Source organism: Notolabrus celidotus, chromosome 9, assembly GCF_009762535.1.
Source record: "Notolabrus celidotus isolate fNotCel1 chromosome 9, fNotCel1.pri, whole genome shotgun sequence".
Lineage (NCBI taxonomy): Eukaryota > Metazoa > Chordata > Actinopteri > Labriformes > Labridae > Notolabrus > Notolabrus celidotus.
Window position 1 is genome coordinate 37,074,511 of NC_048280.1, and position 14,822 is coordinate 37,089,332.

Below are 14,822 nucleotides of genomic sequence, written 5' to 3' on the forward strand. Positions count from 1 at the left end.
ACACAACCATACACCAACTACACAACCAAACTACACGACCAAACACAAACTACACAACCAAACACAAACTACACAACCAAACACAAACTACACAACCAAACTACACAACCAAACACAAACTACACAACCAAACACAAACTACACAACCAAACACAAACTACACAACCAAACTACACAACCAAACACAAACTACACAACCAAAGTACACGACCAAACACAAACTATACGATCAAACACAAACTACACAACCAAAGTACACGACCAAACACAAACTACACAACCAAACACAAACTACACAACCAAACACCAACTACACAACCAAACTACACGACCAAACACAAACTACACAACCAAACACAAACTACACAACCAAACACAAACTACACAACCAAACACAAACTACACAAACTACAAAAACAAACTACACGACCAAACACAAACTACACAACCAAACACAAACTACACAACCAAACTACACAACCAAACACAAACTACACAACCAAAGTACACGACCAAACACAAACTACACAACCAAACACAAACTACATGACCAAACACAAACTACACAACCAAACACCAACTACACAACCAAACTACACGACCAAACACAAACTACACGACCAAACACAAACTACACAACCAAACACAAACTACACAACCAAACACACACTTCACAACCAAAATACATGACCAAACACAAACTACACAACCAAACACAAACTACACAACCAAACACAAACTACACAACCAAAGTACACGACCAAACACAAACTACACAACCAAAGTACACGACCAAACACAAACTATACGATCAAACACAAACTACACAACCAAACACAAACTACACAACCAAACACAAACTACACAACCAAAGTACACGACCAAACACAAACTACACAACCAAAGTACACGACCAAACACAAACTACACAACCAAACACAAACTACACAACCAAACACCAACTACACAACCAAACTACACGACCAAACACAAACTACACAAACTACAAAAACAAACTACACGACCAAACACAAACTACACAACCAAACACAAACTACACAACCAAACTACACAACCAAACACAAACTACACAACCAAAGTACACGACCAAACACAAACTACACAACCAAACACAAACTACATGACCAAACACAAACTACACAACCAAACACCAACTACACAACCAAACTACACGACCAAACACAAACTACACGACCAAACACAAACTACACAACCAAACACAAACTACACAACCAAACACAAACTACACAACCAAAGTACACGACCAAACACAAACTACACAACCAAACACAAACTACACAACCAAAGTACACAACCAAACTACACAACCAAACACAAACTACACAACCAAACACAAACTACACAACCAAAGTACACAACCAAACACAAACTACACAGCCAAACACAAACTACTATAAACTATAGTTAGATAAGGAGCCTGAATCAAGAGTGGGCTTTTTAAGGAGAGGTTTAATTACAGCTACTTTAAATGATTGAGGTACATAGCCTGTCAGCAAAGACATATTGATCATACTGAGTAAAGAACTGCTAACTAATGGAAGGACTTCTTTTAGCAGCTTAGTTGGGATTGGGTCTAAAAGACAGGTCGATGGTTTAGCTGAAGAAACTGTTGAAACCAGTTCAGGAAGGTCAATGGGTGAAAAACAGTCTTGGTATACATCTGGCTTTAACGCCGTTTCAATGATCCCGCTGTTGGTAAAGGGTCCTACACTAGTTAAAGGTAAGAGGTTACTAATTTGATCTCTAATCTTTAAGATTTGATCATTAAAGAAGCTCATAAAGTCATCGCTGCTGAGGGCTAAAGGAATACATGGCTCAGTGGAGCTATGACTGTCAGCCTGGCTACTAAATGTTAAATATAAATCCAAATGTTAAATATAAATATAAATGTTAAATATAAATATAAATGTGAAAAAATCTAAATCTTAAATCTAAATGTTGATTGTTAAATATAAATATTAAATGTTAAATCTGATCAGTACCAATCTATTTTGTCTGTGAAGGTTCTCAGTCATCCATGTCATTTAGGCATCCAATCTATTGTGGTACTTCTGCTAGACGGCAGTGTGAATTTGTATGGGGCACCGTTTGTACCAAAGTCTATGGTACGGACAAGATAAGTTACTATTGCTAAGTCTGTATCGCTTTATGAAGCTTTTATTTTTGGTGTCTCTGCTAGGCGGCAGTCAGTGTGCATTTGCATATCAGCTAAATATTTAGGATCGCAGAGCAACATTTAACATTTGGATTTAACAGTGATCGTAACTTTATATATTTATCACAACAAAATTTAATGTGAAGATCACAAATATTGCTCTAAATGTGATAAAAAAAGTGACTTTTAAAATTGTACGCTACATTTTGGAGCTAAATGTGGAGAATTGATGCCGTTATTTTCAGTGTGCACAACTTTACAAACAGCGCCCCATACAAACATTAACTACACAACCAAATACAGACTACACAACTTAATACAGACTATGCAACCATTAGTTCAGCCGTGTTTTAGCCTAGGTTAAGAGGTATTGAAACAACAATCAGTGACACAGTTTCAAAGTCTTGTAGATGCACTTTATTCATCGTACCTGCTGATCACAGGGGATTCTGGGAATGTTCAGATTGAAACAAAACATGCTGAGTTACATCACCAACAGCATCACAAGAGACAGTGGATAAAAGTATCGTCTCTTTACTCCACAACAAGAGTCACATGGTGGGTTTGGTCCACGTTCCTCCCAGCAGACAGATTAAAACTCATTCCTGAGAGAGTATCTGATCACAGTGACATGTATCATCATGTTTTTGATTTACACTTCTTCATATATACATGCTCCCGTACCTGTAAACACCTTTACAGCAGGAACCTTTCAGACTGGAATCAGAGTTAATTTCAACAGGAAAAAAAGAGAAGTATGTTTTTTGTTCCTCATAATTCCTCTTCACTCGTCGATACTCTCATAGACTTCAAATCTGTACTGGATGCCGTTCTCCTCCTGCAGCTCTTTAGACACTCCTGGAAACCTGTAGGAGAAACAAGTCATACTGTTAACCTGTTACTGAGTCTTATCCTGTCTTGGTGTTGGGTCTCTGTTCATAATTTGACATAGAGTGGTCTAGACCTGCTCGCTATACAAATAAAGATTGATTGATTGATCTGTATGTCTTTCTTTATGGTCTGTTTTCAACAGAAACACATAAATGCTGAATTATAAACCACTCTGCCCACAATGTGTCACTGTGACAGTTCATTCTCCATGTTCCCCCTAAATAAAGTGGATCATATGATGCTGATGAACAGATTCTCGTCATATTTGATTTGCATACTTGTTAAAGGTGACATCACACTTTTTTCATCAATATATATTGGTCTAAGAGGTCCCCAAAACATGTCTTTAAAGTTTATGCTCAAAAAAACACTTTGAAATCAGATTTTGGTCTGCCTGAAAAACCCTCTTCTTCAGTCCTCCTCAGAACAGGCTGTTTTCCCTCTGACCACGCCCCCTCAGGAAGTGGATGTGCCTCGGCTGTCCAGCACGTTGATCTAATGTTTACATGTTGGCTGAATATACACGGCTGCTCAGAGATCGCGTTACTTCAACCCTCTGAATCTGATCCAGAATCTGATCCTGACGGAGAGGCGCCTGCAGCAAGGACCTTTCTGAACCATTGGTCACAGATTTAGTGTTTCTTGTTGTTTTATTTATCAGTATGTAGATTTGTGTCTTGGTACACAGCTACAGCTACGGCATGTAGCTATGTGGCTATGCTAATTAGCGCTAGCACTTTTCCGTGATAAATAAAAATCATCCACTAGATCTTCAAATCTGCAGACGTGGGGAGTAAAACCGACCTCTACCAGAAAGGCAGCGGGACCTTTTCTGAAGGATTGGTCACAGATTTAGTGTTTCTTGTTGTTTTATTTGTCAGTATGTCGACGTGTGTCTTGGTACACAGCTACAGCTACGACATGTAGCTATGTAGCTATGCTAACTAGCGCTAGCACTTATCCATGATAAATAAAATCATCCACTAGATCTTCAAATCTGCAGACGTGGGGAGTAAAACCGACCTTTGTGTTTATTAAGACAGCCTACAACTAGCATGCCTCCCTCCTAAGCTCCTTGTTAGCACACATGTGTGCAGGTAATGAAAAACAGGGGAGGGATTCAGTATTATTTTATACAGTCTATGGGCTGAACAAGCTCCGAGCTCTGACTCCGTTACAGACCGGATATTGTTGTTACGTAACAAAAACACTGAAGTCTGAAACGGCTGGTTTCACACACATTTACAGAAAGGTGGAGAAATCAGAACAGGGGCAGAATGGATTCTTTTCATTCTCGGGGGGGTTTGTAGACATGCCAGGGAAACATATTTCAGGTAGAGAACCATTAAAAAGTCAATTTTGCATGATATGTCACCTTTAATACAACAGAGAGAGAAGTTGAGAAAGCTCTTAAGTGAGACAGCAGCTGAAATAAAGCGTGTGATGATCTTACTCTGGCAGCAGACGATATTTATCTGGACTGATTTCAGGGAGGAACGTATCGCAGTCAAACTGCTTCAGGATCCGTGTGACGAACAGCCTCCTGCTCCCCGGGCTCTCCATCAACTCCTGGGTAACCCAAACAACACAAACATAAACACACAAACGATCTGTGATACTCTCACGGATAAAGACGAGCTCTGGCGTTTTTACACCTGGGCTCTATGTCTACGTGTTCAGAGGTATAAACCACAGAGAGGTGCGGAGAGGTCTGATGTGGCAGCAGTTCAATGACCAGACCTCCATGCTGTACCTTGTAGAGAGAGGTTCCTCCTATGACCCAGACCTGGTCCGCCTTATCTGCCAGCTCGGTGTCCAGCAGTCTGAGAGCGGAGCTGAAGTCTGCAGCCAGGTGGTGAGCACCTGCAGGAGGCTCTCTGGAGGAGAGGAGGAAACACAAATCAGGTTAACACCACAGCTGGATGTGTGTGTGTGAACACTGCAGGAACAACACAGCTCAGAGAGACCACAGCTGAACGTCTGCTCTGCTTCTTCTTTCAGGTTTGTGTCTGAGGAAGTTTGGTTTTATTGTGTGTTGCAGTTATTCTTTCAAAACTCTCAAGAAGTGGAAAAAGGAGGGGCAGTCAGATCAATGCGGTGATGGTGGGTGTAGATGTGTTTGCAAGATATTAATTACAACGTTTACAAAAAACAAACGCCAACAAGGCCGGAGTACAGCAGGAAATCCTAAACACAAACACAGACTCAGCAGAGACACTGGCTGTTCTCGAAACCATCCACTACATACAGAGGTGGGTAGTAATAAGTTACATTTACTCCGTTACATGTACTTGAGTAGTTTTTTCAAAAAATTGTACTTCTGAGAGTATTTGTTTTGCAGAGTACTTTTTACTCCTACTCAAGTACATTTGTGTTAAAAAATATGTTCTTTTACTTTGTTACATTGGGCTGTCCAGTCTCTACTTTTACCGTTCCTTTATTTCTTCATTTTATATGTTTTATACTCAGCCGATCTCTCACACAGCTCCTTCTGATCCAGAGCTATAAATAGCCTCAACACTGAATGAACGGAGAAGTAGCTCCGCCCCCTCCTCCACCTACAGCTGGGGAGAGAGGCTGTGTAATACCTGCGTCCCCTTTGGAGGAACATGTTTACCCTGTACCCAACATCCAGACTCTCTCATAACTTCTAAATGACAAGAAGGAGAAACAGTCACATTATGAGCTGCTTACTTTGTCTATACGGTGGAAATCTGGAGCTTATAGAACAATTAAATCTTAAAAACATGTCATGGTGAGTTATCAGTTAGGTAAGCTAAGGATCATACTGGTTAATATTAAATCTTAAAAGCATGTCATGGTGAGTTATCAGTTAGGGAAGGATCATACTAGTTAATATTAAATCTTAAAAACATGTTATAGTGAGTTATCAGTTAGGTAAGCTAAGGATCATACTGGTTAATATTAAATCTTAAAAGCATGTCATGGTGAGTTATCAGTTAGGGAAGGATCATACTAGTTAATATTAAATCTTAAAAACATGTTATAGTTAGTTATCAGTTAGGTAAGCTAAGGATCATACTAGTTAATATTAAATCTTAAAAACATGTCATGGTGAGTTCTCAGTTAGGTAAGCTAAGGATCATACTGGTTAATATTAAATCTTAAAAACATGTCATGGTGAGTTCTCAGTTAGGTAAGCTAAGGATCATACTGGTTAATATTAAATCTTAAAAACATGTCATGGTGAGTTATCAGTTAGGTAAGCTAAGGATCATACTAGTTAATATTAAATCTTAAAAACATGTTATAGTTAGTTATCAGTTAGGGAAGGATCATACTAGTTAATATTAAATCTTAAAAACATGTTATAGTTAGTTATCAGTTAGGTAAGCTAATGATCATACTGGTTAATATTAAATCTTAAAAACATGTCATGGTGAGTTCTCAGTTAGGTAAGCTAAGGATCATACTGGTTAATATTAAATCTTAAAAACATGTTAGTTAGTTATCAGTTAGGTAAGCTAATGATCATACTGGTTAATATTAAATCTTAAAAGCATGTCATGGTGAGTTATCAGTTAGGTAAGCTAATGATCATACTGGTTAATATTAAATCTTAAAAGCATGTCATGGTGAGTTATCAGTTAGGTAAGCTAAGGATCATACTAGTTAATATTAAATCTTAAAAGCATGTCATGGTGAGTTATCAGTTAGGTAAGGATCATACTAGTTAATATTAAATCTTAAAATCATGTTATAGTTAGTTATCAGTTAGGGAAGGATCATACTGGTTAATATCAAATCTTAAAAACATGTTATAGTTAGTTATCAGTTAGGTAAGCTAAGGATCATACTAGTTAATATTAAATCTTAAAAACATGTTATAGTTAGTTATCAGTTAGGTAAGCTAATGATCATACTGGTTAATATTAAATCTTAAAAACATGTTATAGTGAGTTATCAGTTAGGTAAGCTAAGGATCATACTGGTTAATATTAAATCTTAAAAGCATGTTATAGTTAGTTATCAGTTAGGGAAGGATCATACTAGTTAATATTAAATCTTAAAAACATGTCATGGTGAGTTATCAGTTAGGTAAGCTAAGGATCATACTGGTTAATATTAAATCTTAAAAACATGTCATGGTGAGTTATCAGTTAGGTAAGCTAAGGATCATACTGGTTAATATTAAATCTTAAAAACATGTCATGGTGAGTTATCAGTTAGGTAAGCTAAGGATCATACTGGTTAATATTAAATCTTAAAAACATGTTAGTTAGTTATCAGTTAGGTAAGGATCATACTGGTTAATATTAAATCTTAAAATCATGTTAGAAATGTTGGACAGTAATCTAAAGTAACTTCTAAGAGCAGTAAGGTAGCATGCTAATTCAAACAGCTGCTTCTGAAGCTCAACAGTCACCTCAGAGAGATTCTTCAGGACTGAGTTCAGGCCTTTTTAAACACTTCCAAGTTGTTTTAGTATTTTCAAGTTATGTTTTTAAGTAAGATGTACTGAAAATAAGTTAATAGGTTAAAAAAGAAAGTTTGTAAGGGATAGATATTTTTAATTGTAATGTGGGAGTATTTAAACCAGATGTAAAACTAGAAAAATATTTGTTATTTGAAAAGCAGAAGTATAGACAGGCTATTTGTAATTTTAGAGTGAATAACACCAGGACCCCTAAGGTCACGGGAAGGTATAAAGGCCTGGATAGAAAACTGAGGATTTGTCATCTCTGTAATGATGATAGTGTAGGGGATGAGAACCATGTTTTGTTTGAATGCAGCAACACAAGCATTCTGAATAACAGAGAGAGGTTCATACCCAGGTGTTATTTTCAACGTCCCTCTGTGTTTAAATTAATTTTGCTTTTGCAATCAGATAAGCCAAAACTTATCTGTAAATTAGGAGCTTTTCTGAAGAATGTCCTTCCATTGTTTAAGTAAGATCTGTTGTACTTCAAACATGCCGTGTGCCATCATTATATTGTTTTGTTATTTGTAATTTATGTTTTGTGGCTCCATACCATGTGATCATGGTCTGAGCATCAAATTAAAATGAATGAAATGAAATGAAAATGATGTTCTGGAGTTGTGATCACATCTCAGACACAGTTTGAAGTTCTAGCTTGTTTTAATAAATGAAAGAGGGTACATTAGTTTGAGCACAGTGCAGCTTCTCTTTCTTTAATGTTTGAAAGTAAACCATGCCTAACAGCATTCATTTAGACATGTTCCTATTTATGTCACTTTATTAAAGTCAGTGTGCTCTTCACATTGTTATTAGCATTTCCAATACAATACAATTTTATATATGACACTACTCACAAGTTACTCACTACTTGAGTAGTTTTTTTTTAGGTACTTATTTACTCTTACTCAAGTACTTATTTCTATGAGTACTCTTACTTCTACTTGAGTAACATCATTGTAAAGTAACAGTACTTTTACTTGAGTACTGTTTGGGTTTACTCTACACACCTCTGGCTACATACGACCAATGACTGCAGTCTGTAGTCTGACTGTTCTGTTGGATCTGGTCTGCAGGCTGCTGGGTCAGGCGTTGCTGGATTACCAGTTTCAGAAAGCTGAAGTAAACAACGGCCAAGCTGATAGATAAACTGCTTCTTTAACATCACTGATGATTTAAAAAGTTAAGAAGTGGTTTATATGGAATTTAATAATTTTTCACAGCACCTAAAAACTGAGTGCTCCTGCAACAAGCACGATCTCTGGTCTTAAAAAGTCCGGACTGTAAAGCTGTGATCCTGTGGACTGATAATACTGAAAGATATCAGAGTTCAATAACAAGTAAACAAATGACATGTAATCTCTAAACTCATCAGTGGAGTGGAAACATGACTCAGAGGAAGGCAGTGTGTGAACACTTTAATGTTTGAGTCTTGTGTAGTCTCAGCTGTGTTGTTGTCATGGCGCTCACTGAGAGTGAAACATACTTGCACTGTCTGCTGAGGACGATGTTGATCCGGCTGTTTAAAGGTCTGTTCTTCTCTGGGATGGAGAACCAGGTCTTCCTGCCCATGATCACCACGTTCTGCTTTCCTGCAGGAGAGAAAGGTTCATCGTGAGGTTATCAATCATGGATGTTTATGTTGAGCTCCCAGTGTGATACGCCTGACTCAATAGACGAGTTATTTGAAGAGTAAAACTTTGGACTGGTGGTCAACGACTGAGCAGTCATCAGAGACAGAGCTGACCCAGTCTATGGGACGGACAAGCTAAGGTGGTATTGCTAAGTCTGTAACTCTTTATGAAGCTTTTATTTTGGTATTTCTGCTAGACAGCAGAGGGAATTTACATATCAGCTAAATATTTAGGATCACAGAGCAACATTTAACATTTAGATTTAACATTTAAATTTAACATTTAAATTTAACATTTAAATTTAATATTTAGATTTAATATTTAGATTTAACATTAAGATTTAACATTTAAATTTAACATTTAGATTTAATATTTAGATTTAACATTTAGATTTAATATTAAAATTTAATATTAAGATTTGATATCAAGATTTAACATTGAACATTTAGATTTAATGTTGAACATTTAGATTTAACGTTGAACATTAAGATTTAACATTTAACATTTAGATTTAACATTTAGATTTAACATTTAACATTTAGATTTAACATTGAACATTTAGATTTAACGTTGAACATTTAGATTTAATGTTGAACATTTAGATTTAATGTTGAACATTAAGATTTAACATTTAGATTTAACATTTAGATTTAACATTTAGATTTAACATTGAACATTTAGATTTAACGTTGAACATTTAGATTTAACGTTGAACATTAAGATTTAACATTTAACATTTAGATTTAACATTGAACGTTTAGATTTAACGTTGAACATTTAGATTTAATGTTGAACATTAAGATTTAACATTGAACGTTTAGATTTAACGTTGAACATTTAGATTTAATGTTGAACATTAAGATTTAACATTGAACATTTAGATTTAACATTGAACATTTATATTTAACATTGAACATTTAGATATAATGTCGAACATTTAGATTTAACATTGAACATTTAGATTTAGCGTTGAACATTTATATTTAACATTGAACATTTAGAGTTATATTTAACATTTATATTTAACATTGATCGTTTAGATTTATATTTAACATTTTGATTTGTACTAACATTTAGATTTAACGTTGAACATTTTGATTAAACGTTGAACATTTAGATTTAACATTGAACATTTAGATTTAACGTTGAACATTTAGATTTAACGTTGAACATTTAGATTTAACGTTGAACATTTAGATTAAACGTTGAACATTTTGATTAAACGTTGAACATTTATATTTAACGTTGAACATTTAGATTAAACGTTGAACATTTATATTTAACGTTGAACATTTAGATTAAACGTTGAACATTTAGATTAAACGTTGAACATTTATATTTAACGTTGAACATTTAGATTAAACGTTGAACATTTATATTTAACGTTGAACATTTAGATTAAACGTTGAACATTTATATTTAACGTTGAACATTTAGATTAAACGTTGAACATTTATATTTAACGTTGAACATTTAGATTAAACGTTGAACATTTATATTTAACGTTGAACATTTAGATTTAACGTTGAACATTTAGATTAAACGTTGAACATTTAGATTTAACGTTGAACATTTACATTAAACGTTGAACATTTATATTTAACGTTGAACATTTAGATTAAACGTTGAACATTTATATTTAACGTTGAACATTTAGATTAAACGTTGAACATTTATATTTAACGTTGAACATTTAGATTAAACGTTGAACATTTAGATTTATATTTAACGTTTAGATTTAACGTTGAACATTTAGATTAAATGTTGAACATTTAGATTTAACGTTGAACATTTAGATTTAACATTGAACATTTAGATATAGATTTAGCATTTTGATTTTAGTATTATTTTCTTAAATATATTGTGGCAAGAAAAATAAATGTGAAAAAGCCAATATTGCTCTAAATGTGATAAAGACGGAACTTTAAAAACGTATTGTTATATTTTCAAAGATGTTTTGGAGCTACATGTGGAGAAATGTTGTTATTTTTGGTGCGCACAACTTTACAAACAGCTCCACATGCTAATATCCTCCATTAGAATCCCAAAATGTTACATTCTTGTTTATATGTTTTAACTTTAAAGGCTAAATCGGCTGAGCGGGAACATTTTAATCTACTGAAACGTATTCTTCAAAAGAAGATGTTTGTCCAGACTGAGTCCTGTCTGTAAGATGGGACTGGATCTGATCCGGTCTTGATGTTGGGTCTTTGTTAATAATAGAACATAGAGTAAGGTCTAGACCTGCTCTGTTTGGAAAGAGTCTGAGGAGAACGTTTGTTGTGATTTAGTGCTTTATAAATAAAGATTGATTGATGGATTGATTCATTGATAGATTGATTGTCTGTCTCATCCTTCAGGAATCTTCTTTGGCATAACCACCTGCTCCCTATACATCACATGACACACAGCTGTATGGTGGTGTTACGGTTATAGTGGGTCACATAGGTGATGTATGGTAGCTTGAGTTAGAGGAGTGTTCACCTGTTCTTGTTGTGTTTACCAGCTGATTTACCAGCTGATCTGCTCCTCGTGCAGGATTTCATGAGGTGTAAGTACAGGTGAGGTCCTGCCTCATAAACCTTTGCCCCTCTGAAGCAGAGGATGAGGACTTCAACTCCATAATTATGGAGTCAATGAGTCTAACTCACCTTGTACAGCCGGGGTGGAGGTCATCTTCCTGAAGTGTTTGAACTCATTGCTGTGAAACAGAGACATAATAATACATGTCAAAGTGTCACGTGCTCTCTGTGAGGTAAACACTGTTTACAGTTTTAATATGAACCCGGTAGACTGCTCGGGACCGGACTTACTTGAGTCTGACGGGGTGCCACGGCAGGTTTCCGTTCATCCCGATCCCCAGGTCGGGACACACCGCCACGATTCCGTTCAACACACGGGGCATGTTCTCAAGGGGTCCCGGACTGATGTGATCCGTTACCGAACTGATCACGAAGCTTCCCGCCAGCAGCTGTTACAGAAGCACCGGAAGTGACGATTTCTTCTTCTACGTTTTTATAACTGCTTTTGAATTTATCGCCGCCATCTAGTGGCTGAAATGACACCTTTCATCTTCCTCCAATAGACCTGTGATCTTCTGTTCTCTGCACAAAGACAGGACTTTAAAACACAATGAGTTCAAATGTCATTTAATACTTTTAATAATAATACTTTTATTTATATATTTTCAATACAAGTAACAAAGTACTTCACAGATTCACAGATAAACATATATATATATATATATATATATATATATATATATATATATATATATATATATACAGTGGATATGAAAAGTCTACACCCCCCTGTTAAAATGCCAGGTTTTGTGATGTAAAAAAATGAGACCAAGATAAATCATGTGACCTATAACATGAACAATTCAACTGATTTAAAAAAATATATATTTTAGGGGGAAGAATAAAAATAAATAACTAAAATAATGTGGTTGCATAAGTGTACACGCCCTTTAACTAATCATTTTTTGAAACATCTTTTGATTTTATTACAGCACTCTGTTTTTTTGTAGGACTCTATTATCATGGCACATCTTGACGTGGTGATATTTGCCCATTCTTCTTTACAAAAAAGCTCCAGAACCATCAGATAGTGAGGTCACCTCCTGTGCACAGCCCTCTTCAGACCACCACACAGATATTCAACTGGATTCAGGTCTGGACTCTGGCTGGACCATTCAAAAACTTGAATCTTCTTCTGGTGAAGCCATGCTTTTGTTGATTTGGATGTATGCTTTGGTTCGTTGTTGTGTTGAAAGGTGAAATTCCTCTTCATCTTCATCTTTCTAACGGAGGCCTGGAGGTTTTGTGTTAACCTTCCTCTTGTGTTAGGGTCTGCACCGACCCGTTTTAGTTTTTAAATGCGTAAAAGAACCAAATAAATTAGTTTTATTGCATCAAGGCTTTTTGACTTTGTCAGGAATGAGTTGAAACAAGAGGTAAAAATGACATGTCCAAAATGATTAGCCCCCTGGCCAGTAGTAGTCAATGGTTCACCCTTTCTGAGCCACACCTGACAACAACCTCTTCAAGTAGTTCTTTACAAGGTTGGCACGTGTCTCCTGAGGGATTTTGACCCATTCTTCCAATTCAAACTGTTCCAGCTGGTCCAAAGTACGTACATGATTTCTGAGCATGGACGTTTACTGTGAGCACCCGCCACAGGTTTTCCATGGGATTTAGATCTGGGCTCTGTACGGGCCACTCCAGGACCTCCAGGACCTTGGTTTTGCTGTCCTTTAAGAACTGTTGGGCCAATTTTGAAGTATGCTTTGGGTCATTGTCTTGTTGGAAGACCCAGCGCCAACCTAAGCCTAGACTAAGAGCAGATTTATTCATATTATCCCTCAAATGTCAACATAACTTTCTTTTTTCATGATGCCATGCACCAGAACAAGACTCCCTGTGCCTGAGGCTGCAGAACAGCCCCACAGTATGATGCTCCCTCCACCATGTTTAACTGTGATGCTCCCTCCACCATGTTTAACTGTGATGCTCTCTCCACCATGTTTAACTGTGATGCTCCCTCCACCATGTTTAACTGTGATGCTCCCTCCACCATGTTTAACTGTGATGCTCCCTCCACCATGTTTAACTGTGATGCTCCCTCCACCATGTTTAACACTGATGCTCCCTCCACCATGTTTAACTGTGATGCTCCCTCCACCATGTTTAACTGTGATGCTCCCTCCACCATGTTTAACTGTGATGCTCCCTCCACCATGTTTAACTGTGATGCTCCCTCCACCATGTTTAACAGTGATGCTCCCTCCACCATGTTTAACTGTGATGCTCCCTCCACCATGTTTAACTGTGATGCTCCCTCCATCATGTTTAACTGTGATGCTCCCTCCACCATGTTTAACTGTGATGATCCTCAAACATGTTTAACTGTGATACTCCCTCCACCATGTTTAACTGTGATGATCCCTCCACCATGTTTAACTGTGATGCTCCCTCCACCATGTTTAACTGTGATGCTCCCTCCACCATGTTTAACTGTGATGATCCCTCCACCATGTTTAACTGTGATGATCCCTCCATCATGTTTAACTGTGATGCTCCCTCCACCATGTTTAACTGTGATGATCCCTCCACCATGTTTAACTGTGATGCTCCCTCCACCATGTTTAACTGTGATGCTCCCTCCACCATGTTTAACTGTGATGATCCCTCCACCATGTTTAACTGTTATGCTCCCTCCACCATGTTTAACTGTGATGATCCCTCCACCATGTTTAACTGTGATGCTCCCTCCACCATGTTTAACTGTGATGCTCCCTCCACCATGTTTAACTGTGATGCTCCCTCCACCATGTTTAACTGTGATGATCCCTCCACCATGTTTAACTGTGATGATCCCTCCACCATGTTTAACTGTGATACTCCCTCCACCATGTTTAACTGTGATGCTCCCTCCACCATGTTTAACTGTGATGCTCCCTCCACCATGTTTAACTGTGATGCTCCCTCCACCATGTTTAACTGTGATGCTCCCTCCACCATGTTTAACTGTGATGCTCCCTCCACCATGTTTAACAGTGATGATCCCTCCACCATGTTTAACTGTGATGATCCCTCCACCATGTTTAACTGTGATGATACTTCACCATTTTTAACTGTGATGCTCCCTCCACCATGTT

The 14,822-nt window shown here is 36.9% G+C and overlaps 1 protein-coding gene across 1 annotated transcript; it reads right to left on the minus strand.

The window, feature by feature from the left end:
• Positions 1-2,591: 2,591 nt before the first annotated feature.
• Positions 2,592-12,160, minus strand: dhfr (dihydrofolate reductase). Its single transcript, XM_034692831.1, has 6 exons — positions 11,974-12,160; positions 11,812-11,861; positions 9,013-9,118; positions 4,842-4,965; positions 4,542-4,657; positions 2,592-3,063 (listed from the first exon to the last, which is right to left on the minus strand). The coding sequence occupies exons 1-6, from the start codon at positions 12,063-12,065 to the stop codon at positions 2,982-2,984; spliced, it is 570 nt and encodes a 189-aa protein (XP_034548722.1). The 5' UTR covers positions 12,066-12,160; the 3' UTR covers positions 2,592-2,981.
• Positions 12,161-14,822: the final 2,662 nt, after the last annotated feature.

Bases quoted from the DNA above. Each gene is read 5' to 3' on its own strand.
- dhfr (XM_034692831.1), bottom strand. From the start codon at position 12,065: ATGCCCCGTGTGTTGAACGGAATCGTGGCGGTGTGTCCCGACCTGGGG. The intron at 11,862-11,973 runs GTAAGTCCGGTC...TCTGTTTCACAG, and splicing joins TGGCACCCCGTCAGACTCAA to CAATGAGTTCAAACACTTCA. The intron at 3,064-4,541 runs GTAAGATCATCA...TTTCTCCTACAG, and splicing joins AAATATCGTCTGCTGCCAGA to GTTTCCAGGAGTGTCTAAAG.